Raw genomic sequence first — 27,933 nt, forward strand, 5'->3', positions numbered from 1 at the left:
ATTCTAAAAAATCCAACATGAACTTGAAAAACCTAGGCTTTTTCATAAATATTGGAGGCTCTCCTGTAACTGAAGTTCTCCCTTTTCTACTAAGCTTCTTTGACTGCTCAAACCCTAGTGACCTCCTGCTCCCCTCCTCCCCCAACTTCTACAGAATCTAACTGGCGCCTAAATGCTGTTTTGTTTTGTTTTGGTGGTGGGGTGAATCTCATTTCCTCAACTGGATTGCAAACTTAAGAACAAGGATCGTACTTCATGCTATTTCTTCCACTAACTCCCCATCTCTACTCTATATGCCCGGTGTTGAACATATTTTGGAGTCTTAATATGATATCTGATTAATCAAAAATGTATATGCAAAATTTTTTGCAATTTTAAGTTTGTAATGAGAAATGTTTCCTTGTCTAGATTCTCTGGGTGTGGTATGGAATCACTATCAGGATTAATAATAATGACTATTATTTCAACTTGCAATTGTACGCACTCACCCCGACATATACAAAAGCTTACTTAAAAGGAGAAAAACAACAAATGAGGAGATATATTAAAAGGCTTTATTCACAATAGAGAAATTTTACAAATATAGTTTTTAAAAATTATGTGTCAATCTATTATGTTTCCCATAACATTAGAGATTTATATAAAGTTGGATATGGCAGAATAGACTTATGTACAAATTAAAAACAATCAGTGAAAAGAATGGGTACTACTACATATGAAGGAGTCATGACAAACATCTTCGAGTTCTGTAAATTTCCATACAACTTATATGTGTAATATTAATTGTGCACAGTATACCAAAAACATATGCAGAAACACAAAATTAAGTGCTATTTTAATTATTCACCTTTCAGGATGTGAACACATATGTAAACTTAACTGCACAGTTTTGATGAAAATGAGAGTGTCTACCTAAGGACTTAAGTTGTTTAAAATAACTAACACAAAGTACAACTTTAAATTACATCACCATAATAATCATCTCTCATCTTGTTTACATTTTTGGTGTTTTGGGGACTTACGTTAAAAAATCCAAGTTTTGGAATTGAAAAACTTTGTTCTTGCCATTGGCAGAGCAAAAGGTAGTACAATCATCTTGCCTATTTATATCAGGATACAAAAGGTACATTATAGTGCAGTGTGTACACATGACCTGATTTTAATATCCTCTCTGCTGCAGAAATGCAGATCACCTTTGTGCTCTTACAAATCAAACTGAAAATCAAAGAAAATAAATTAATTTAAGTTGCTAGTCCTAGGACATTCACATGAGAATTATCATCTAAATACATATGGCCCAATTTTTGCAATAATCTTTCACACTTTGCTTTGAAGTCCTGGGAAGAAAGGACTCTCAACTATCTATTCATTTCATAAGGTGAGCTGAAGATATGAGTGGAAGGAATTATTCTGGGTCACAGGAACTCATTAACATGGCAATAATGATGTACTAAAGGATCTTTTTCATTTACTAACTTTATTAATTTATTCTTTGACATAAACCAATGTACAGTACTGAAAAAAGAGCAGGTCACACAGGTGGTCCTTTCAGACAAAGGAAATCTTGAAACACTTTCAAAAGCTGAAACAGCTAAAACAATGGAGTCTACTGAGAGCCAATAAAATAATTAAAAAACAGTATGTTGAACCATACGAAATTGCTGATATAGGATAGTTTTTAAACTACAAGTGCAGCAATTTCATATGGTTCAGCCTAATTCATGAGGTTGCACTGACCTATCTGACCCCTCCAGGTTGAAAATGCAGGTGCTCAGAGTCTCTGTTCCTCAGTAAATGCATCATCATTATTAGCCCTTTCATGGGAAATATGACATGGGGTGCCACCAAATTTATTCTTGGGAAAGCCACTCATATCTCAAAATAATGCCTGTTCTTAAAGAAGAATCATATCATTATTTTGATCTGCTCTAGGACTGTGGGGAATTAGGAATGTCCATTCCTATATATTGCTTTCAAGCTGGGATCTCTATGTTGAATTTGACCACACAAAATGTACTATATTCTTATTTGGCTTAAAAGTTTATTAGATTTTCTTCAATTGAATATCTATTCAAAAGGATAGATACACTAGCAGAGCTTCTTTCAGAGTTAAATTCTGCTTTCGTAAACTGAAATGAAATAACTTACTACATTTGAGAAAGGGTCTTTTTCAAATCTGAAAAATCTGAGCCAAATGTAATGCTTTTTTTTTTTTTTGATAACAAGAAAAAAACCCCTTAAAGATGAAATACAAACTAAAAACCATGTGAAATACCCTTTTTTAGAGAGACTCAATTTCTTCATATACTCAGTTAAAAGCAAAAACTAATGCACTAAAAGTTATATTGTTTCCTTTAAAAAAATATAATTCCGTAATAACAGAGCTCTGCAAAACCTGAACGATCAACCCATTGTGTGGTAGGGAATGGGAGAAATTAACCAGGGCATGATCCAGAAATGACACAGGACATTTAAAGTAAAATTTGAGAACTAATTCACAAATTAGGAAACACTAATATAATTAACTAACAAAAATATACCATGGTTCCAATGAAATGAGGTCAACATGAGATGATCCTTTTGGGATGACATTCTAATTTGAATTACAATGTGAGTGAAGTATTTTAGAAGACATTCTATCAAATAATGATAGACCCGCATAAAGAAGCTGTCTGTCACAGTTATAAGATCTGTCTCTGGTGGATAGACAAACCAGATTAACATAAAATTGAAAAGGAAAAAGCTTTTTTAATATTTAATTTATTATTATGGCTTTTTGCAACATGGCAAAACATTACAGCTTAAAGCAGACATCATCTCCTCATAGAGGAGGAAAAAGTTTTGCAGTCAAATCAAAATTATAATTAAGAGGTCACTGGTATACCATTCTATTCAGTGTAATAAAAATGATACACCTTCATGAACTCCAGATTACTTAAAAAAATGTAAAAAACCTATGATCCACTGACTGAATAATAAAGGATAGGATAAGGAATTTAGGTCCATCTATGCTTCTGATAATAAACCTAAAAGACTGCAAAACAATTTCAGAACTTAGAATAATCACAGACCTACTGATAAAAATTCATCATGTGCCTGAATACCAGAAAAGGAATCATTAAGGTATGCAGTGAAGGGAATGGAGCAGAGTAAAATATGAAATGTCTTTTTATTTTTCATTGACTTCAACTTCCTTTTTATTCGTAGAGAGTACAGGGAGAAGATGTGCCTCGGTATTGAAGATCCAGTGTTCCAGTGGAAGTAGATCGTCATCAGAAAATATTAAGTACAAATACCTGGAGGGAGAAACGTGAGCATATGAGACCCGAGAGACTGTGTCAGGCAGGGAAAGCAGAAACACACAGCAAAAACCACATCAATGTCTCCATTCATCTCACGGAGAATCACGGACAACAGTCAAGCACTGCAAAACCCTGAGGCAATGCCGTCACTAATGTGGAACAGAGAAGCTGCTTTGTGTTTGGGTAGTAGTGTGTGAAAACCCACAAAGCAATTCCAAGTCATCAAACTTAGGTGACGACTGGAGACACGCCTGCAATTATTGCCAGGCATGTAAGGATGGCATTCGGAAGCGGTCGTACTTGATATTATTTGAATGTGTCCATGATGAAGACATCGCCAAAGAAGATCTGACCAGGTACCTCTGCCACATACGTTTAGAACACATTTTACTTACTTTAGTGTCTCTGCCAGGAAGAAACTCTGTTGCACATCGTCATAACTCTCATGTCTGAGGTAAACATCTCTTAGGCCTGAATAGCCTCCATTCACTCTGCAGTGATTTTCCAGGGCCTGCATTACAAGGAAGAGGGAAAAAGATGGTCACATTTCAATAAATTGCCACCAATTTTTATTGTGAAATTGCCAAATTCAATAAAATAAGGATTCAAGTTGGATGATGCATTGGAAGAGTTTCAGGTGACAATTTAAAAGGCCACAAAATGTAAATGCATATAAAGTATGAAAAGTTAAAGGGCACATGGACAATACATCTCAGCTAATTTGAAACACTTCTACATTTAATTTTGAGACAATTTTTAGTGATTTTTGTGAGTTTGGTTCCCGACCACTACAATAAGTGAATATTGCGATTAAGTGAATCAAGTGAATTTCTTGATTTCCCAGTGCATATAAAAGTTATGTTTACACAAAATCTATTAAGTGTGCAGTAGCATTATGTCTAAAAACAGCGTACGCACCTTAATTAAAAAAATACTCTGTTGCTAAAAAATGCTAAACATCATCTGCGTGTTCAGTGGGTTGTACTGTTTTTGCTGGTGGAGGGTCTTGCCTTCATGTGGATGGCTGCTGACTGATCAGGCTGGTGGTTGGTGAAGGCTGGGGTGGCCGTGGCAAATGCTTAAAGTAAGACAACAATGAAGACTGCCGCATCACTTGACAGTTTCTTTCGCAAATGATTTCTCTGCAGCACGCAATGCTGTTTGACAGCATTTTACCTATAGCGGAACTCCTTTCAAAATTGGAGTCAGTCTCCTGCCACTGCTCTATCAAACACGTTTATGTCATATTCTAAATCCTTTGTGGTCATTTCAACAATCTTCACCAGGAGTAGATTCTATCTCAAGAAACTACTTTCTCTGCACAACCATAAAGAGCAACTCCTCATCTGTTCAAGTTTTATCATGAAATTTGGCAATTTGGTCACATCTTCAGGCTCCACTTTCAATTCCAGTTCTCTTGATATTTCTATCACAAGTGCAGTTAGTTCTTCCATTGAAGTCTTGAACTCTTCAAAGTCATCCATGAGGGCCGGAACCAACTTCTTTCAAATTCCTATTAATGTTGATATTTTGACCTCTTCCATAAATGACAAATGTTCTTAATGGCATCTAGAATGGTGAATCTTTTCCAGAAGGTTTTCAATTTAGTTTGCCCAGATCCAGAGGAATCACTGTCAATGGCAGCTATAGAGTTATGAAATGTATTTCTTAAATGCTTAAAGTCAAAATGTTCCTTGATCCACGACCCGCAGAATGGATGCTGTGTTAGCAGGCATGAAAACATTAATCTCATTGTCTTCCTTGTAGCTATTGGGCTACCAGGTACACTGTCAATAAGCAGTAATATTTTGATAGGAATCTTTTTTTTCTGAGCAGGTCTCAACAATGGGCTTAAAATATTCAGTAAACCATTCTGTAAACAGATGAGCTATTATCCAGGCTTTGTTGTTCCATTTTAGAGTGGCAGAGTAGATTTAGCCTAATTCTTAAGGGCCCTAGGATTTTTGAAATGATAAGTGAGCACTGGCTTCAATTTCAAGTTACCAGTTGCATTAGCCCCTACAGAAGAGTCAGCCTGTCCTTTGAAGTTTTGAAGCCAGGCTTCTTCTCCTCTCCAGCTATGAAAGTCTTAGTGGGCATCTTCTTTCAATAGAAGGCTGTTTCATCTACATTAAAAATCTGTTGTGTAGTGTAGTCACCTTCATTAATGATCTGGGCTGGATCTGCTGGAGAACTTGCTGCAGTTTCTACATCAGCACCCGCTGCCTCACCTTGTCCTTTGATGTTATGGAGATAGCTTCTTTCCTTAAATCTCATGAACCAACCTCTGCCAGCTCCCATCTCTTCTTCTGCAGATTCCTCACGTCTCTCAGCCTTCACATAATTGAGGAGAGTTAGGACCTTGCTCTGGATTAGGCTTTGGCTTAAGGGAATGTTGTGGCTGGTTTGATCTTCTATCCAGACCACTAAACTTTCTCCCTATTAGCATTGCACTGTCTTATCATCCATGTGTTCACTGAAGTAGCACTTTTAATTTCCTTCAAGAACTTTTCCTTTGCACTCACAATGTGGCTGTTTGGCACGAGAAGCCTTCCTCATTAAACCTGATCATTTCTAGCTTTTGATTTAAATTGTAAGATATGTGACTCTTCCTTTCATCTGAACACTTAGAGGCCTTTATAGGGCTATTAATTGGCCTAATTCCAGTATTGTCATATCTCAGGAAAGAGGGAGGCCCAAGGAGGGGGAGAGAGTTGGGGGATGGCTAGTTGGTGGAGCAATCAGAACACATAACACTTATCGATAAAGTTCTGTCTTATAAGGGCGCAGTTTGTAGCAGCCAAACCAGTTACAACAATAACATCAAAGATCACTGATTACACATTCACCATAATAAATATAACAGTGAAAAAGTTGTAAATATTGTGAGAATTACAAAAATGTGACACAGAGACATAAAGCAAGCAGCAAATATTGTTGGAAAAATGGCACCAATTAGACTTGGTTGACACAGGTAGCCACAAACCTTCAATTTGTAAAAAAACAAAAACAAAAACAAAAACACAATATCCACACAGCACAATAAAGCAATGCACAATAAAATGAGGTACGCTTTTAGTTGTACTTGGTCCCTATGCCTAATTTTCTCTGGCTCTTATAGAAAAAGTTTGCTGACCCCTGATCTAGAGAGACTGTTAATGTCAATTGGGATTATAAACCCAAAAACTTAGAACATATACTGGACCAAAAACAGCTGCTAGTACACTCAGAACATCTTATTTTATAAAAACTGATTGCGGAATACTAATTAGTGACATTGGTAACAGATATAAAAGAAGAAAATGCAAAGCAGTGAAAAAATGTGGCTGATATCTACTTCTAAAAAAAGTGTTTTTTTTTTTTGTTGTTGTTGTTTTTGTTTTGCTCTGGGATGGAAGAAAATAGGATGAGTCCATTTCTTAACTGTCTAGAGAGAAATGATGCTACATTTCTGAAGTTCTCTGACTATAACGAGTATTTGGAAAGGAGATGGGTTGGGCAGTGTGGAAATGAAAATTTAGGTAACAACCTAACACAATTTGCAGGCTACATGAATAAAGAAAATACCTCATGATTTGGTACTTTTTAAAAGCCACTGGGAAAATAAGATCAACTTAAAAAAATGCTTTGATTATATTCTCTGTTGCAGACAAACAAACCAAGCAGGGAAAGCCTGCGGAAAGGAACTTTCAGGTCCTAATATTTTTTTCCTTCCTTCCTTTTTTGACAGAAGTTCTTTTTGATTAAAAAGTCAAATACCAGATACACTAGAGTAGACCAGAGATTATTTGTAAAAAAGAAAAAAAAAACAAAACAGGATTTGGAAGAAATGGACAAGCTTGTTATGGAACATAATTAAACCCTACTTCCAGACATTTCCTAAAAAAGATTTTAACAATGAAACTTTTTTCCCCCCTTGAAGTTCTTTGGTGATAAGCTAATGAGAGGACCAGGCATGATCAACTGCCACTCCTCTCTCCCATGGAAATTTCTGTTAAGTTCCCTCTTTCATTATAGGAAAAGAGTTGTTCTGTGGGGTAGACAATGCCCAATCTTTTTTCTTCTTTTCAGTTCACCCCCATTCTTCTTCTCTCTCTGTCCTAATGTGGTGAGCCATAGTGGTCCAGAACACATTCTAAAATCTTAGAAGAGGGGGCCAAATCCCAGCCCTAGACTCCCTGTGACCTCAGATGTTTCTGGACCTAGGCAATGTCCCTTTGCTCAACATGGGGCTGTCATGAGAATAAAACAAGATGAAGACACGCTTACCATAGTGACAGGGATCTTTCAGAGGCTTTTGGCAAATTAAAGAGGAAAAAAAAGGGAACTGCCACAGGCTTTTTTTTTTTTTTTTTTTTAACTTTCAAAAAATGAAAAACCTTCCTGTCAAGTCTAAACTTTGAAACTTTAGGAATATGGAGCCTCCTGGGCACCCATAACAGGTCCTGGTTTCACAGTAACTCAACAGTGGAAGCAGTCACGTATTTATGCTGCACAGTCTGATTAGAACATCATTTTACTACAATCTGTTCTTGGGACTCTCAGACTCTAGGCATAGGGGTCACCTCGATTTTATGTAAATGCTTACATTATTAGTGAGCATATGTGGCTGGGATGTGCTAATAGCAGAGAATAGAAAATAGGAAAATGTTTACAGTTACTGGAAGTCTACACAAAGGATGAAGGACAACGCAGACACCAGTGACTATACCTTTTTAGGGGGAAGAAAGGTAAGAGAATAGGGAGCAGCATGAGTTAAAATCCTAAGTCAGAAAGATAAAGAAAAGCATTCTCTTATCTTTAGGTTAAACAGCTTAGATAAACAGCTGATCCGTGGAGATTTTCTAGAGTGGATCCCAGGCAACAATGCTAATAATAAACCTGAATGGTTGAGTTTGGAACCTAGCAAAACAGACATATCAAAGATTCTGGAAACAGGGTTCCAGCCTGAGAAGGGACAAGAAGGGACTGAGAAGACAATATGGAAAAGGTCAGATTTAGGAGACCAGAAAAAAATGTGCGTAAAAAGAAGAAATACAAAATCCCTATATAAGGCTTATCTGCTATGGTGGACCAGAGGAGACCTCATATAATTTATACATACCTATAATTATAGATGTTGTCAAATCTATATTTACCAACACATATGTGAATGTATATGTATAATTTGTAGTAGACCTTTATCAGAATATTATACCTACTTAATTGGGAGGAATTTAATAAAGTTTTCATGACATTATTGAGAAAAAGCAAAAGAACTATCAGGTAAATGTTATTTCTGCTACATAGATTCACAAATGCATGAATATCTGTGATTAATGGATTGTTGGTAATTTACGGAGAAGTTTCTACTGCTGTATGCTGGATTATATAATCTCATATCTTGTTCGACATTATTATTGTGTTTGGCATTACCATTCAGGAATTTGGTTAAGACATGGAAAGCAGGTTTACTGAGTGTATCAATGAAAGAAGGCTGGAAAGGGAGAATTTCATTAGAAGACAGCAGGGCTGACAAATACTTTACAAATAGCAAGTATGGGTGAAAACAGATATGGAACAAAAGAGCCGTCACAACAGTGGCTATGTAGTAGCTAACACCATTTGACCACAATTTCAGTGTAAGCCAGGAATTTTACAATCTACTAAAAGAACAAGTTGGACCATAGGCTGTGGGAAATGATACTCAGAAGAGAGGTTATTGATTTGCACAGCTCAGACCTGAGAGACCGCACACGTCATGAGGACGCAAATGGAGAGAAGTGTTGGGTGGGGAAGGAACAGGTGGCAGAACATGCTGTCTTCAGATAAATGAGGAGCTAAAATGTAGAAGAGAGAAGGGAGTTTTCCTCAGGACCCCCAGAACACAAAACACTGTAAATTCTGCTTTCAAAAAGTAACTTTCTAACACTTTCAGACATTAAAAAATTGGAATGAATTACTTTATTAGTACCATATTCCTTTTGCTACAAAGTCCTTGGATTGATGAGGAATATCCATTTGGCAAAGACGAAGACAAGTCCTTTCTTTGAGTGGAAAGCTAGATAGACTAGGTTAGTTTGAAGGTATACTCCTATGTTTTAGTTTGGCTTCCCCTAAAAACAGAGCATGAGACAGGGTTGGATGCAAGAAGTTTTTAGGTGATGAATGGGAAAAGTGAACGAAGCAAGGGAGAATAGCCAGTGAAATATGTTGACTGGGTTACAGCTGTGGCCGCAAGGGCTCCGTCCCACTGGAAACCATCTGAGGAACCATGCAGAAGGAATCTCAGAGTTATTCTTCAAAGAGGGAAGACTGACATAGTTGTCCATCAACTCTGAAGCCTCACTGCTTCAGAGTTGTCCCTGGAGACTTTAACTGTCCCGCTTCCCAGACCACAGCCTGGGAGGAAGCCCAGAGTCAGAGCAGCTGAGAAACACCAGGGAGCCCACAGCGATACTGCCCACCGCAGCTGCAGCTGAAACAAAGGAGGGCTGGGGGGTGTGACACAAGGGAAAAAAGTACCACCACACCATCTAAGTCTACGATTTGTGCTTTACAAAAGGCAAGTGTCCCAGCACTCCTCTGTCCCCACTACACCTCAAGTTCCAGCAGAAGCACTAGTGGCAAAAGACAAGGGTGGGGTTGGCGGTACACCTGTTTTGTGGCACAGGGAAATGATCTTTATTTTTTTTACTAAAAACATTTTTTTAATGTTTACTTTTGAGAGAGAGAGAGAGAGAGAGAGAGAGAGAGAGAGAGAGCACACGTGCGCGTGCAAGTTGGGGAGGGGCAGAGAGAGGAGACACAGAATCCCAAGCAGGCTCCAGGCTCTGAGCTGTCAGCACAGAGCCCAACGCGGGGCTTAAACCCACAAACCGTGAGATCATGACCTGCGCCGAAGCTGGACACTTAACCAACTGAACCACCCAGGAGTCCTGGCACAGGGAAACAATCTTACATCATACGCTATGCTAAAATTTGACAACAGACAAAAATCCTAACATCTGAAACCAATTTATTACCCCACAAACACACACACGCCCCTGAAGAACCAAGCAAACCAAAGCTCTTTGACCACATGACAATATTGGTTTACTTATTTCTGTTTTTATATCAGTCCCTAGCCATATGCTTTTCACACTTTGCCATCTCTAAAATTGGCATGTCATAATTTAATTGGTAGTGTTGTATTCTCTTAGTGGTACATAAAATCACACTGTTATCAAATACCCTTATCAATTAGGGTGTTTTACATTTAATGAGATATATCCATTTAAACTGATATTCATAAGGTGACTCTTAGCCTTAATTATTTTGCTGGAGTGTTGAAAACCAAAATCATTTCCTATCACCAAAGTTTACATGAACTTCCATTTTCATACAGTTTTTCAGAGGGAAAACAACACACATTTAAAGAAACTGGAACTACTACTGGCTAAACATAACGAGAAAACTTTGCAAGAAAAAAAAAAAAGAAAAAAAGGGACCTAAAGAATCGTCATTCCTTAAAATGATTAATGATCAGTGATAAGACATATTCTACACGGAGTGGGTAAAAAGCAATATTCATCAATGGCTTCCTAAGATATTAGTTAGCGATTTACACAAAGGCAATATATTCATTTTAGATTTCCTGAGAGAAGTTCTTTTATTTTTTTAAAGTCTGTTTGTTTGTTTGTTTGTTTGTTATATATAGAGAAAGAGAATGGGAGAGAGGCAGAGAGAGAGAGAATCCCAAGCAGGCACCCTGCTGTCAGCACAGAGCCCAACAGGGGGCTTGATCTCATAAACTGTGAGGTCATGACCTGAGTCAAAATCAAGAGTTAGGCACTTACCCGACTGAGCCACCCAGGTGCCCTTACAGAAGTTATTTCTAATGGTCAGTTTTTAAAGACAGCTAACTTTGTAACAGAGTGTTAAAGAGTAAGTGAGTGTAATTCAAGCTTTGGCTTGCTCTTATTGCCTGGGTGCCCCATCACAACTCCTTCCAGAATAACAGCTCTTAAAATTAGACACCATTTGATACATATTCTGGAGGCAACGTCCGTGGGCACCAGCACACAGTGTTCACCAGATTACTTTAGGAAGATGATATGCCATATTCGGCAGGAGAGACCCAAGGGGTGACAAAGACAATTAAAACAGTGTATTGGACAGATGGAAAGTTTATATAAGCCTGAGATCAGTGAATGAATACTATTGCACAAAGTAGTTCTATAGGTTCTTTCTAAAAGTTAGATCTAAGTAGTTAATTTATTCTGTGAAAGAATTTCAATCTAAAATGGAACTGGAAGGTAGAAAATGGAAAATCTTATGCATGTGCCCTCGGGAAAACAAAACTTGAGGACGGAGAGACTGATTTCCTACATATGCTGGATTTATAGAAAACTGATAATATTGGAATGGCAGGGAGTTGGTCAGGGGGTGCCTTATATCAACTTTGGGAAGTTTTACTTATGGTTTTCAGAGGAATGAACATGAAATGACACAGGCCTGGCTGGTCTCACAGAAGAGCTCCATTGAGCTATATTTGTAGGACTGGACTGGTTTTGTCTGCTCAGGGAATTTTCAAAGCTGGTCTCCATTTGTTTTTTACTTGAATAGACTCTAACTGAATTCTTTCTTCTTTACATTCCCTGTCCATAAATACAGCCTACTTCAAACCCTCAACTGACTCACCTGTAGCTTGCTACATTCTGTGTGTCCTGAATTGCAATTCCTCTGCTCTTCTGGAATCAACTTTTTTTTTTTTTTAATATAATTTTGAGTTTGCCTCAATTTACCTCTTTATTTAGGTTGGAACTCTAAGTACAAGCATATATTTTCATTTCAATGCCTAAAGACTAACAACAACAACAACAACAACAACAACAAACCACAGAGCGGCTTCTTTAAACAGACAACAGGCAGGGGTGATTTTCCCCAAGTTGTCAACAAGTCCTTGTGGAATTAAATGATCATCATTTCTATGGCTGTGGGAACTTAATTTCATAATATGCCTTTCTACATACTTCCTTCAATCTCACAATTCGTATATTAATATCATTGTCACATGAAGCAAAGCCAGGGATATAGGATGACAACTGACAACACTCATTCCTAAGTTGGGAAAAAGTCTGATTAAAGCTTTCAAAACCATAGGAAAGTTGATATACTAGATTGATAGAAATCATTGAACATTTTTCCTGAGACATTTATGAACAAGAAATGTCAGCAGATTAAAATATCACCTCTACTGCTTCCCAGGCCCATTTCCTGTACTTTGGATCATGAGTCAGTCGCCACATGTACATGTAAGTCTCAACAACCTCTGGCCGCAGGATGTAGTATTTTTCATTTTGCCTTGTAGCAATGGCTTCAACACCACCATCGAATCTGAAAGCTTCTGGTCCCAGCTTCATAACTAAAGAGTATGCACAGTGACAAGGGTTATTGCCTTGGACACTGCTTAGTTCTATAACTTAAATGAAACTAGAAAGTACTTTACAACATTCAAGAGATATGCCAAAACAATCATTTTAAGAAATGGCTATACCATAAGAGACTCTTAAGGACTGAGAACAAATTAAGGGTAGGTGGGGGTGGGGGAGAGGGGAAAGTGGGTGATGGGCAGGAGGGAGGGCACTTATTGGGATGAGCACTAGGTGTTGTATGGAAACCAATTTGACAACAAATTATATTTAAAAAAAAGAAAAATAGAAATGGTTATAAACATCACATAATAATGTTCAAAATAATAATGTCTCAACTTTGAGAATATAGTCATCTGAGTCCTTTTTAGAAAATGGCAATGATCTTTTATTTTCTTTCATTTAACCATCATTTACTGAGTGCCCCCCAGGTAAATACAAGGCACTACAACACCCCTTATTAGCTAGCTGGAAAACTAATTCTAAGTCATTATGTCATAAATTATGTTAATCTTTGTGCTTCAAACTCCTATTTCATAAGAAGGGACCCAGACTCTATTTCATAGAGACACTGAGAAGATTAATAATGGTTTATAAAATACTAAATTTCTTTTGCACTTGGGATAGAGAGTCTTACCCAATGTAATTTGCCTAAAGCAGGGTCAATAAATAGACTGGCTTAACTCTTTACGGCCTCAAATTTTGTTCCTTAGTAAACTAAGAGTAGATATTTTTATGTAGAAAGCAGTACTTCCTAAAGTAAAAAATATAAATTCCTTTAAAATATTAATCATGAGCTTCCTATTTCATGAGGCACAGTGGATATTCTTTTGATGGCAGCAATGTCAATGTTCCTTAGGAATGAAATAAAAGCATGTGGGAATAGAAAATGAAGAGTAACATGTACTCACATGTGCGATTGTAAGATTCATAACAGGTCCGGGCAATTTCAGCCCCGAGTTGAAGGTAGTGTTGGGTCAGGCCTGCGGGAGCATCGTCCGCCCCGAGTGCAAACATGCCTCCAGCAAAGCAGGTCAGGTGGCCCATCTTGTGTTCCAGGAGGCCCCCTTTCCACTCCGCGATGTAAGTCAGTCCCCTACTAGACTTGCGGATCAAGTGAGTCTCAATTGCCTGAAAATAATAATTATTTTCAACATTTTTAAATCTCCTCTCAAATTTATACTAAAAACACTCTCAAGACTAAGAGAGAAAAAGAATATAACCTCACTCACGGTTTGAGTTTGTTATAAATCTGATTCAACCTGAAATTTTATGCTATTGCTTTCTGTATCTTCCTCTAGTATATGCTTTATTAGTTTGGTTCGTTAGAATTATCACTGTTGGGCCAGTCCAGTTGGTTTTGCCTGAGTCCATGATCAAACACTTTTAGTCCTCATACAACAAAAATGGTCTGCTTCTCAATGATAGGCCACTGGTGTAGACGTAATGCTTAATGCATTTCCATTTTCACAATGAAGAAATAGCACAAAGCACAGGCCCTACTGTGGATGAAGAACAGAGCGTATCTGTATATAAAATCAGGCTGGTGGTATTACCCTTCTTTTTGCTCTCTTAGGCTCAGAGAGTGGCAAAACTGAGTGGGAAAGATGTGCTGTTCTTGAATCAGTTTGCTTGGCCTCAAAATTCCAGCTCTGACATTTACTATCTGTGAATTTGGTGGGTAATTTGCTTACTGTATCCCCAAATCTCAGTATCCTTATCCATAAAAGGAGAATAAGTAGTATTTACTGAGAAAATTCAGCAACATTTAGTTTATGAAGCAGTCAGTACTGTCGCTAGCACTTGATAAAGTTCATTTATCATCCTCATTCACATCTCCATTGTGGTAACATTTGAATTAAATTCCTCCCTAATAATTCTATTAAAAAGCACATTCGTGTACAATGGAAAAAAAAAAAGACACATGAAAAAATGCTCATCATCACTTACCATCAAGTAAATGCCAATGAAAACCATGATGAGATACCACCTCACACCTGTCAGAATGGCTAAGATCAACAACACAAGAAACAACAGGTGTTGGTGAGGATGTGGAGAAAAAGGAACACTCACACACTGTTGGTGGGAATGCAAACTGGGGCAGCCGCGATGGAAAATAGTATGAGGATTCTCAGGTAATAATGGAACTACCATACGATCCAGCAATCACACTACTAGGTATTTATCCAGAGAATACAAGAACACTGATTCAAAGGGATACACGCACCCCTATGTTTATAGAAGCATTATTTACAATAGCCAAGATATGGAAGCAGCCCAAGTGTCCATCGATTGGTGAATGGATAAAGAAGATGTGGCAATAATAAAATATTATTTAGCCACAAAAACAAATGAAATCTTGCCATTTGCAATGACATGGATGGAGCTAGACAGTATAATGCTAAGCGAAATAAGTCAGTCAGGGAAAGACAAATACCAGATGATATCTATCGCTCATATATGGAATTTAAGAAACAAAATAAATACAGGGAAAAATAGACAAATCACGAAACAAAGTCTTAATTATAGAGAACAAACTGATGGTTACCAGAGGGGAGGGATGGTTACCAGAGGGGGGACATGGGTGAAATAGGTGATGGGGATGGAGGGCACTTATTGTGAAGAGCACAAGGTGATATATGGAAATGTTGAATTATTATAATGTACACCTGAAACAAATATAACACTGTGTGTTAACTGGAATTAAAATAAAAACTTAAAAAAAAGGAATAAAGATCTGTAAATTGGGGGGAAATGATGTTTACAAATATGATCTGTAAAATATCTCTTATTTCTGCTGCAGGATTGTTGATATTCTTTTCAAATAGATAAGCCTTTCAAATAAGCCTTATATTCTAAAAAGCAAAAATGAAATATAACTGTTTGAAATCACTAACTTCCAACTACTGTAACAGGAAATGTTGTGTTTTTTTTTTCCCCTTTCAATTACTTCATAGAAGAAAAAGAGCTAAGACTACGTCTATACCTGTTACACTATTATAAAAAAAAAAAAAGAGTTTTTTAGGAAGCACATTTGGGAACAGTACACACAGATGAAACTTGAGATTGAGAAGAATGAATGAAAGTGAATATACAGACAGATAAAACCTTTCCTATTTTTATTGGAAATAAATACATGAAACCAAGATGGTAAGAAATAAATGAACATACTACTGTGCTCATTAACTGTGGTTAGCTAGTTTTATTGATGGTCTAGTTATATTAACATTCATTCTTATCCATGCAACTGAACATCTTAACTATTTACACTTCTTATAGCACAAATTACAGTAAAGGTCTTAAAGCAGATATTTGTTCATCACCCAAGAAATTATTCTTTCTACATGGCAAAAGTTATAGCTTTGGATCATGGATTAGTGAAACATTATTACCCTGTTACAGATCCTGAAAAAAGTACTATATTCTTTCTTTTGGCATGGTTCTGACCAAGCTGCTACCTCTTAAATAAACTACAATGAAGTTCCAAGACTTTTGAAGCAATGTTTGTGTGACAGTGGGAAAATGTAAATAAATATAAAAGAGGAAAAAATAGTCTTTAGTGGCTCTAAAAAAAAAAGTGTCAAATCTACAGAGAATTGCTTAGGAAAAAAGAATATTACATATGTTGTGATTTCAGCCTTCCATATTTGAAAAGAATTAGTGTGATGAAACCTTTAGAAACTTAAATGTCTAACACATCATCAGCCCAGCTACCATTCATTCCAATGGACCTCTGGAAGAATGAACATCCACCACTGTGCATTCTTAGTGTGGTCTCTAGAGAAGAACTTAACAGCCAGCTGAAAGCACAAAGTATTTTGTTATTAAAACAACCAAAGAAAACAGACCATGCTGGGATTCAGTGCTTTCCAAAATCCACTTGAGGCTAAAATCGAAGAACTATATCCGCAGTAACTCAACTGTCCAGAACAATAACGTAAAGGACTCTCTCCTTAATAATAACGCTTTTTTAAACTACAGTTTAGCAGAAAGAAACTTTGCTATATGAGACATGGTTACTTCTCAAAATCAGAAATGTAATTGTTCTAGCTTTGCTTTCTATGTTAAACATACAATGAATTGGAAATGTTTTTACTATTAAGAGAAACAGGAAACACTTTACTTCATTTGTTCTTAATGGATTTTCCTGTCCATGGTTTGTCTAAATGCAATATAGACAAGATGGTAAGAAATAAATGAACATACTACTGTGCTGTTCATAAATCCCTATAGCTGTGCCGGGGACACTGCATGGGAGCAGCTGGAATCCTGTCTGAGGAATAAATGAATATGAATAAAGGAATAGGAATAAATGAACATATACTGTGTGGGTATAGTCTAAAAACTCGGGGAAAATATTTCAAAGAACATTTTAAAGTTACCTTGCAAGATCTTAGGGGACCTTTTTAAGATTAGAATAATTAAAATATCTGCCAGGATAACAAGAAAAAAAATGACACACTGGAAACCATACGGTATGGAGAAGAATTCCCTACCTTAAAACCTGAAACCTCATAGGAATGATGAGAAACAAACCTGGAAGAGGCCATGTGAACCATATCCTACTTTGCTTTTTATGTTCATCATGCGCCTTAATTAAAGGTGTGCTAAACAAAAGCCAATGTACTAAGGCATTCTGGTTCCTGTATGTCAGGCTGTAAAGAGTCATATCTGCTGTACTTAGTGATGCTTCTTATTGATCTTGGGAGGGAACCACAGTAATATTGAATCTGGACAACCAGAGCAAAGTAAGTTGCATTTATATTTCAACGAATAAATTGGACTATGTCTAAATTACCCAGACCTCCTTCTCAGGAAGACTAATTTTAGAACAGCGGCTACATTATTGGAATTATAAACTTCCACTTTTCTCCCCTATGAATTAATATTCTTGATTATAAAAAAGTTTCTGAGGAGTCAATAAAAAAGTCATTTTTCTGAGGATTTAGCCATAAGTTTATAACATTATTTGAGATGACTTGATAATAATTAAGAAAATGGGTTACCACATAAAATACTTATCAATCACAAATGTACTGAGTTCTGCTAAAAAACTTTGTTCCTGAAAAGTTGGGTATGAGTTCAAGCATTTTATATAAAACAATATTCTTCTTTTAAAGCTTTTTATACTTTCAAATTTTATTTTTGGTTTTGACTGAAGCTTACATTTGCTTGAGGCTTCGTTCACTCTTACACTGGCTACCTCCTATAGACTTTGCAGAGCAGTTTCGAACTTACTTTACTAACTTACTGCTCATACTTAAATGTACTATGGAAATTCTTTTTTACAAATAAATCCATAGTGATGAGGTAAAAAGAGACATGTGTTGACACAAATTTTAGTTTGACTTTTGGTTCCACAATCAACCTTTTCCAAGGTTCAGTTCTCTTATCTGTAAAACCAGGTAAATAATATCTAAACTACTGTGAGGAAACAAACAAATCCTTCATTTAAAGTATCTGCCTAACATACTACTTAGCACACAATAGGCATTTCAACAAATATTTGTTCCCTCTCATTGCTCCTCCATTACAAGGATCATAGGAAACTATTAATTAGTTCGGATTTTTATTTGAGAGTGCTGTCTATTTATCTCTGGAGATAAGTTTATTTGAAATGGAAGTAGCCATTAGGGATGTTGTAATCATGGGAAATTTTATTTTTTCTTTCTTTTTTAATGTGTATTTATTTATTTTGATAAAGAGAGAGACAGAGACAGAGACAGAGAGAGAGAGAATCCCAAACAGACTGCACTGCCAGCGTGGAGCCTGATGCAGGACTTGATCTCACGAGATCTGTACCTGAGCCCAAATCAAGAATTGGACACTTAACCGACTTAGCCACCCAGACACTCCTTGGGCAGTTTTAACTTTGTCAATTTGCAGAATACAATTTAGGATTTATTCCTCCTCATGATTTTGTGACTCATGCAAAATAAAACACTTTCAACTGCCCCGTTAGAATGAAACCCAAGTGTGATTACTATTGTTATATTAGCAGACACTGAACTCAGCCTAACTGGAAATACCTTGTAATTCACTCATGTGGTATTCCATTTCCCATTAAATGCTGATTAATATGCAAGTTGTAAGTTATTTTAGTGGCAAAGATGATTTAAATATTGGGCTTACCTGAACAGCATCAAAATACATCTTCTTAGCTTCTAGATCTGTCTTGTCAGACATTAACCACGCCTTTAGCAAATATTCATAAAAGCTGTCTCCGAGTCCTCCAACTGATACATGATCTGCAAAGAGAGGAAAATGAATTTTAGAGTGATTCAGGCTTTAACTCAGATAATGCAGCAAAATCACATTAGTAACTAGGATGCAAAAGCCTACGTCAACTGCAACTCGATGTTACATTTAAATTCCAACAAATCTCTGTTTTCAGAAAGATATTCTGAACCGAGCAGATGTGCTGTTAACTATTGTGATATACTCTAAATAATTACCGGGGTAGTTTTGTAAACATGAAGATAAAAAATACATAATCAACCTCAATTCCTAAAATCTGTTTTTCTAGTTAAAACTACCAAATTAAAATATTTCACAGTATATATTCAAATAAATTTTTAATTGCTTTAGCTTTCACTAACATAACTAAAGTATGTCAAATACTATGAGTATTAACTAATCTTAAAAAGGACTGGCATATGATAAAATGAAGCTCCTCAGACTCTTTGATGATGATGATGGTGATGATGATTATGATGATGATTAGATAAAGTTTCTAGTGTTTTCAACCTATAAGGTCAAAATCCTTTGAGGGAGGCCAGTAACAAAGAAGACAGGGCAGGAGACGTTCTTCCTAACACTCCATTCCTACAATCCTCCCCTACTGCCACTTATTATGCCACATCTACTACATATAGTACCACAATTTTGTAACTTATAGGGTAAGTATCCTCATTAAAAGTGAAAAAAATTAAGGCTTAGTGAGGCTAAATGAGATTGCATCACTGGTAAGTGCCATCTGACTCCACAGCCCATGCACGGTCTCGCACTTGGAACTTCTTGCTCTCTACCTTGTGACACTGAATGTATTCTTTTGCCTACTGCTTGAATTAATACTTTAATTTTTCAAGCATATCTACCTACAAAAACAGAGACATAATCTATTTGAAATATCATTTCTAGAATTCATAGAGAATTTGAGCACTAATAAAACAGTCTTATTTTGGAAATATGCATTTTAAGTTTCATAACTCAAACCTAGTTTACATAACTATTTTAAAAATTTTTTAAATGTTTATTTCTGAGTGAGAGAGAGAGAGAGAGAGACAGAGACAGACGAGAGTGGGGGAGGGGCAGAGAGAGAGGGAGACGCAGAATCCGAAGCAGGCTCCAGGCTCCGAGCTGTCAGTACAGAGCTCAGCGCAGGGCTTAAACTCACAAACCATAAGATCATGACCCGAGCCAAAGTTGGATGCTTAATCGGCTGAGCCACTCAGGCACCCCAACATAACTATTTTTTAAAATAAGACCTCTGTGTTGACTTTGTCATATAAAAGTGAACCCGTTTTTACACAGCTAACAAGACAATTTTCTCCTAACACCTACCTAACAACTCCACTTGGAGGCTTATGTGGGGACAGGATTAAACAGGTTAAAACTGAATTTATTCTCTTGTCCTTCTCAACCTTACCTTCTGCCGTTGGTGCCCGTCTCACTAACATGGCACCATCATCCTCCCAACTGTGCAAGTTAGACATCAGAGAGTCATTCTTCACTTCTCTCTCTCTTCCCTATATCCAGTGAGCTACTGAACTCTACTAATTTCACCTCTTATATATTTCCTGAATCCATCCACTACTCTGTCCTCACCAATATGATCCTGGATGAAGCTACCAATAGCCCCTGCTTCCAAGGCTTCAGTGCCCAATTATTTGGCCCGTTTTACTCCGATAGCATGCAGCTGTTTACATTTAAATTAATTAAAAGAAAAGAAAATAATTCAGTTCCTCAGCCATACTCGTGCCCAACAGCTACATGTGGTCCTTGGTTACTGTACTGCACAGGAAAGATACAGAACATTTCCATCATCACACCGAGTTCTAATGGTAGTGCCACTCCAAACTATTCCCCCATTAATACCAGAATAACCCTTTTGACATGTGAACTGGATCATCCCTAATTGGAAGCCTTCAATGGCAAAGACTCAAATCCTGGGTCTTCGGAGACTGAGAGGCCCTGCGTGGTCTCCATCTTCCCCATATTACCATCAATTCTGCTCTGATTGCTTTCTATCCTCTTGCCATATGGCTCTTCTTTTGTTCCCTTGAAACCAGCAGGCTCTACTGCAGGAATTCTAAAGGCGTTGTTCTCTGGGCCTGATGTGCGTTCCCTGACTCCTTTCCCTTTCAGTAGTAACTCTTACTCATATTTCATGTCTAGGATCAAATGTTGCTTCCTCAAAGATGCTTTCTTTCCCTGACCCTCACCCACTGGGTTCCCTCACTATACACTTTTTGATAACACGTGTTTACTACACTTGGCAATTTCAAAAGATGGTGGAATTTCTTCTCTGTCTTCTTTTTTTTTTTTTTTTTTAATTTTTTTTTTTCAACGTTTTTTATTTTTTATTTTTGGGACAGAGAGAGACAGAGCATGAACGGGGGAGGGGCAGAGAGAGAGGGAGACACAGAATCGGAAACAGGCTCCAGGTTCCGAGCCATCAGCCCAGAGCCTGACGCGGGGCTCGAACTCACGGACCGCGAGATCGTGACCTGGCTGAAGTCGGACGCTTAACCGACTGCGCCACCCAGGCGCCCCTCTTCTCTGTCTTCTCTACAAGATCATGATCCAGGAGGACAGGGACTAGATCCACCATGTTGCCTGGTCCATTATCAGCCCCTGAAAGTAGCTTGCATATAGCGGGTACTCAGTAAACAATTGATGAACAAAGCAAAATTCTTGTAAGGACTATACCCAATCAGGGCTATATTTGTAAGTAGTGAAATATGTGATTTTTATTATTGTAAGAATGTCCAGATTTACAGTTTTAATTTTGATGTAAACATTAGTGTTTTTACAATAGTAAGGCTGATTCTTGAAACAGCAGTGTTTGAAGTGACCTTTGCAATTTCCTAAATAAATTACCACAGAAACCTCTGACATTTACAAACTAAATACACTAAGTACTATCTCATCAATAACAAGCCCTGTTGTTATAAACATGATTGCAGGAGACAAATGCAAGTGATGCATGGTAAAGCAAATCACTGTCTGGTTACTGTCAAAATAACAAGGTCTAGATGAAGTAATAGGAAATGATGGCCATGATCCAGACATGCCCTTCAGAGTTCAAGCACTGAGAGTTGAAAGCTAACAGCCAGAAGCAGCTTCATTTTCTTCCCCCTTGGGTTATGATTCTATAATGGACGGAAGAAGCAAGTTTGGGCATTTGATGATTTTTAAAAAAGGAAAAAGGGTTACATAACAATATATTTGCTTTAATTAATTTTGGTAAACACCAGATAATTTTCTATATTTTTATTTCCTGCCTATAGATTTTTCATATTTGGAAAGAATCAAAATAAAGGAACATAGAGGAGAAACAAGAGCAAGCTTTTTTGATAACTTAGAATATCACTCACTAAGTTTCCCCCAGTCTGGAGGACTGTTTGTGTTGGCAACAGAATTCTGTGTAAATATTTAGTGGGTGTGGGACAGAACATGCTCGATTTTATCAGCAGGAAGGGACCGCCCACTTCTAGAAAGAACATATATGGTATTTTTATTCCCAAATGTTCTAAACGTAATGTGTACTACGGTCACTCAAATATTATGCTCTTCTCTATGGAAGGCAATTTACTCTTTCCTTCCTGAGAGGAATAGGTCCCATAAAAGGATTCATAATACTTAAAGAGATAAAACGAGTAGCAAAAGAATCAAGACAAAAAGGATTAAGTACTCAGTATCTTTAATGTTTAATAATTTGTACACTTCATCTGAATCTGAACTTCTCAAAGCATTCCCCCAATGATGCAAGTGACACTATATGTATATTAATCAAGAGAGAATGATAATTTTCCGCCTATAGACACAGAGTCCCAACTGGCCTCAACAGTTGCAAGATCTCTTCATATTATCAGTGACCAGGACCTGATGCTGTCTCTCAGCCACAACTGAGGAGCAGGGACAACTGTTAAAGGAGAATAAATAGAACCATTATTAAAAGCAGAGACAGAAAGACAGACTGGATACACAGTGCATGAGGATTCACAAAATTCAAGTAAGCAAACACCTACTAGGTGCAAGATATAGTGTGCTGGGCTAACAAACATCACTAAGGCAAAGTCACTGGCCTCAAAAGTTCTGGGTCCCTAGGAACAGGGATGTATACAAATCATTTTGAAAAAGACAATGATAGGAAAGCACTCAAAGTGTTGGGGCAGGGGAAGAAGAGGGTGAGTAGAAGGCAAGTGGGTGCTAACAAATTACAACCAGGGTCTTGAAGAAGAAGGTCCCCCAGAAGAAAGGGCAATTGAGTTGGATGTTGGCAAAGTCAGAAGAGAGGTAAAGGGCTGAGGAAACAGCACAAACCAGGACCTGGATATGCCCAAGCAGGCCTTGATTAAAGAATGAAAAAAACAAATTGGTCTCCCTTGTGGCTGGAACACAGGATGGAGGTGCAGGAGGCGAAACGGACATGAGACTCATCAACCCTATTTGTTTGCCATCAGGAAATTGGCCCATAAGCAATCCAAATATAAAGGGCCCTTTGTACCGGGAAACATGGCCAAATACACAATATACTGGTAACGCAGAAGGTGAAGCTGGAATATTCCAGTACAACTGATACTTTTTGTCCCTCTTCACAGTGGCTTCTAAATCACAGGAAGAAAAGAGTCAATCAAAGATAATTTTTTTTTTTTCAATTTTTAAAATCATTCATGAGAAGGAAAATGCTAAAACTACCTGTCCTTTTAGAGAATCTTCTCTGGTCCTTGTACTCAGAAAGCAACTCAAATTCTATTTTATTTCAAATACTCTACTGGTCCTCAAACTTTTAGTCTCAGCACCCTTTTACACTCTTTAAATTTTTTTTTTAACTTTTTTTTTTTTTAATTTATTTTCGAGACAGAGAGAGACAGAGCATGAACAGGGGAGGGGCAGAGAGAGGGAGACACAGAATTGGAAGCAGGCTCCAGGCTCTGAGCCATCAGCCCAGAGCCCAACGCGGGGCTCAAACTCACGGACCGCGAGATCGTGACCTGAGCTGAAGTCGGACGCTTAACCGACTGAGCCACCCAGGCGCACCATACACTCTTAAAAATTAAGAAATACTCCAAATAACTTGTTTATGTAATATCTATAAATATCTACCATATTGGAAACTAGATTTAAAATATTTAAATTAAAAATATTTTATTCATTTAAAATAATAATACAACCATTATATTAACAAAGATTTTTTCATAAACATGTTATATTTTACAAAAGAAAAAAATCAGTGAAAATACTGACACTGATTTACATTTTTGAAAATCTTTTAAATTTTTGCTATACCAGAAGACAGCTGGATTTTCATATCTGCTGTATATTCAGTCCACTACTGTATGTCATTCTGGTGGAAATACACAAAGAAAGTTCAGCCTCACACAGTTACATAGTTGGAAAAGGGAAAGGTATTTAAAGAATCTTTCTAGATAAGTAAGGACATTTTTCTTTGATACTAAAATAAAACTTGACAAATTGTTTTTTAAAGGTTAAAAATGTCAAAAAAAAATTTTTTTTAATCTTTATTTATTTTTGAGAGAGAGAGTGTGTAAGCAGGGAGGAGCAGAGAGAGAGGGAGATACAGAATCCGGAGCAGGCTCCAGGCCCCCAGCTGTCAGCACAGATCCTGATGTGGGGCTTGAACTCACAAACCGTGAGATCATGACCTGAGCCGAAGTTGGACGCTTAACTGAGCCACCCAGGTGCCCCAAAGGTTAAAAAGGTTTTAAAGGTTGGTTGTAAGGTGGAATTAGAAATCACATCAATGAATTTTTGTACTGTTACATTAAAATCCATTGGTCTATCTTGCACTTTGAATGGATCTTCTTTCTGACATGATTGTTTAATTGCATGTATTAGTCATTTGGAAAATACTGGTTCACTGAATTATGTGGATCTTCTGAATGCTGCACATTTCACTATACGGTATCCAAAAACTGTATTTATTAATATGAACACCAATCTCATCATAAATGTCTCTAAGGATTGGTTAAAGGCATCAAGGTCATGGCGGCATATACACATTTCCTGAAATTCTAATTTTCATTTAGAAACTCAAATTCTGTCATGGCACCGACACCATCACTTTTCTTTGAAGTGACAGGCTCGTTTTTGAGAACATGTCTACGAGTTACCCAATTCTGAACAACCAAAGCGTGTCTTCAGTTGTTCTTTCAAGTAAAAATGGTACTGCACGGAGCAATCGATGGCTGGTGCAGTCTGCAACTCGAACAATCACACGAGTGCTTTTCTATGCGGCAAACGCTATTTTCTATTATGCAGCAAAGAAGTGTACTCAATGGCTGAGATTTACCAGACTCAATAATTTTTTTTTTTGACTTGTGATTTCGGCTCAGGTCATGATCTCACGGTTCATGAGTTCAAGTCCCCCATGGGTTCTGTGCTGACAGTGACGGGCCTGCTTGGGATTCTCTGTCTCCCACTCTCTCTGCCCCTCCCCCACTTGCACTGTCTCCGTCTCTTTCAAAATAAATAAATAAACTTAACAGGTAATTTTTTTCCTTAAAACTATTCATAAGTGCCTCTGGCATATTTTTATTTCTTATTGTCGATGAGGAATACAATGATTAGTACTCTCTGGCTCCTCTACCATGGTTCTCTCTGTGGCTTCAGTTTTACCCACCGTTGCTCTTGCAACAGAAGTGCAAATATCAGCACAGTGAAGGTGGCAGAAAGCCTTAGTATTAATATAAAAATAGCTCTGACCTTGTGGACCTCCTGAAAGGTCCAGTATATGTAGACCACACTTAGGTTAAGTGGCAACCATGATTATGGTCTTGTGGTCTCAACAGCATTGAGATGCCTGTCTTCCATAGGCATTACAAACACAGACTTTAGCACATTTTTTCCCCTACTAAATTATTCTTTGAGAAAAGTACTTCTAAAGTAAGGGTGAGGCACAATCATCTAAGAATCTAATTTTCAATATAAAGAAAATACTCAAATTAGAATTAAATTGTAAGGCATTGCTAATATCCCCAGCACAGTTAGACACCTCACTTAGTATTCTGCACTTGCTCTTAGTTGCTGCGTTAATCTACCAGGTTTTTTTCTCCAAATCAACTTAAGAACATTTCTTTCAACTACTCTGAATCTTCATAACACTGATCAAAGTCCTTAAGGGATCTGAAGTGAAGGCTTCTTGCATAATACTTTCTCCTAATCTGAAGATAATTCTACTGGGAAGAAACCTTTATCTGCTGGCTTAAAATTAAGTAGAGAAAACACCCTGTTTGCTCTTTCAATTTCCTAACCCTTAAAGATTCAGGTTCCTCTCTCATCTTGTAGCCAAAAAAGAAAAAAAGAAAACGCTACAAAGTAGAATGATCCGACTACTCTTGTACAAAACGCTAATAGTTAATAGCACAAAGGAACAATTTTTTCTTCTATCCACATGACCAGCTTGTTATAGGCTAACATCCCCACACAACCTGATCAGATCTTCCCTTCCTGATTAATAATTTAAATGTGCTTACAATGTCATCATGCTCACAGTTACCCAGGAAAAATAAGCCACCTAGTTCCCTGGTAACACAGCCTGTCTTACAAGAGACTCATGAAAGGAACCATGCCCACTTTCCCCTTTTCGAAACATTCCTCAAAAAGATTTGTGCTTTTTTGTGCTCCTTCTCTCTGTTACTAGAACAGTGCTGGATACCATAAACAGCTAAAACAAGTCTAATCTTTTGACTTACATTGACCCCACTGTCCACTACTGGGATTCAGATAGTTAGGATAAAGGCCTTGTGGTTTTTCCAGGTTGTTCAGCACTGTTCGAATATTCATTACCTACAACAGAAAATGAAATGTTACTATGAAAATCTAAAAAAACAATTTTGGTGCCATTCTTCTCTTTCTTCATTACATTTTTCCATGTTAGGAAAGAATTTAGAATTAGAACAAAGACAGTCGCCACTGGCTTACAAAAATAATCTCAGTAAGTGAATACAGTCACACTGATCTGCCAGACACCATAGAAGGAACTAGGGATATATCAGTGGATAAACAAAGTCATTACCCTCTTGGAGTTTGCATTCTTGTGGGAGGAGACAGATAATAAACACATAAATATGTCAAGGTGGCGATAAAGGCTGTGAAAAAATTATAGAGAGCAGTGAGACAGACTGATGTGAGGTGGTGAGGCTGCACGCTGAGTCAGGGGTGGCCGGGGAGGCTGACATGAGGGGATTTGAGCAGGAACTTAAAGAATCAAATGAACAACCATGCGGAAAGTTGGAGGAAGAGCAACCTAGGCAGAGGGAGGTGCAAGTACAAATGCCCTGAGGAGAAAGTGGGTTTGGCAAGACCACCAAGGCTGGAGGTGAGGAAGCAAAGGGGAGAATGTCAGAAAGCAGAGGAGAAAGGTAACCAGGGCCACATGCAAGCCTTGTGGGCCAAAATGAGGGCTTATTTTATTTCGAGCGTGATGGGAAGCCATTTAAGTCTGGTGCTCTTGCAGGATGGGCGTGACTGAGGGTACGGCGGAGTTCAGGTGAGAGAAGACAGATCCCTGGAACAGGGTAGCAGCAGAGTCACAGAACAGGGCCAAATCATTTCCTGATGGATTCGACCTAAGGTCTATCAAAAAGAGAGGAGCCTGAGCCTGGATGACCTCCGATTAGTGGTCTGAGCCACTGGGTAAACGGAGGGGTTCATTTATTCAGATAGTGGAGACTGAGGTAGAAACAGGTCTGGGGGTTGAGTCTGAGGCATTTTTTAAGTAGTAGCTCTCTTTTAGATCTTTCAGTGGAAATGCTGGAGAGAGAGTCTGGGACATGTTGGGACTGGAATTACAAATTTGGAGTCAACAGCACATAGATAGCATGTAGACCCATGAGACTGGATGAAATAATGTAGAGAGTGAACATAAAAAGGCCTAGGCTTGAGTCCTGGGGCTTTTGGATATTTAGAGATTGGGATGCTGAGGAAGATCCAACAAAGGAGGCTGAGAAGGAGCACTCCACTGAGGAAGGAGGCAAACAAGGACAGCACCA

The 27,933-nt window shown here is 37.7% G+C and overlaps 1 protein-coding gene across 4 annotated transcripts in view; it reads right to left on the bottom strand.

The window, feature by feature from the left end:
- Positions 1-538: 538 nt before the first annotated feature.
- The window catches only part of MAN1A1 (mannosidase alpha class 1A member 1), a 164,788-nt gene continuing 137,393 nt past the window's right edge, over positions 539-27,933 (bottom strand). For 2 of the 4 annotated variants that reach the window (XM_049654258.1, XM_049654259.1), the window contains 6 exons: positions 26,635-26,728; positions 18,827-18,942; positions 13,606-13,825; positions 12,515-12,687; positions 3,698-3,813; positions 539-3,296 (listed from right to left, as the gene is read on the bottom strand). In XM_049654258.1, the coding sequence (XP_049510215.1) occupies positions 3,170-3,296; positions 3,698-3,813; positions 12,515-12,687; positions 13,606-13,825; positions 18,827-18,942; positions 26,635-26,728 (846 nt within the window). In that variant the 3' untranslated portion in view covers positions 539-3,169. Of the gene's footprint in view, positions 3,297-3,693; positions 3,814-12,514; positions 12,688-13,605; positions 13,826-18,826; positions 18,943-26,634; positions 26,729-27,933 lie in introns of those variants that run through there. The other 2 variants (XM_049654261.1, XM_049654260.1) reach the window with 2 other exon arrangements.

The sequence above is a fragment of the Panthera uncia genome (assembly GCF_023721935.1).
Source record: "Panthera uncia isolate 11264 chromosome B2 unlocalized genomic scaffold, Puncia_PCG_1.0 HiC_scaffold_24, whole genome shotgun sequence".
Taxonomy (NCBI): Eukaryota; Metazoa; Chordata; class Mammalia; order Carnivora; family Felidae; genus Panthera; species Panthera uncia.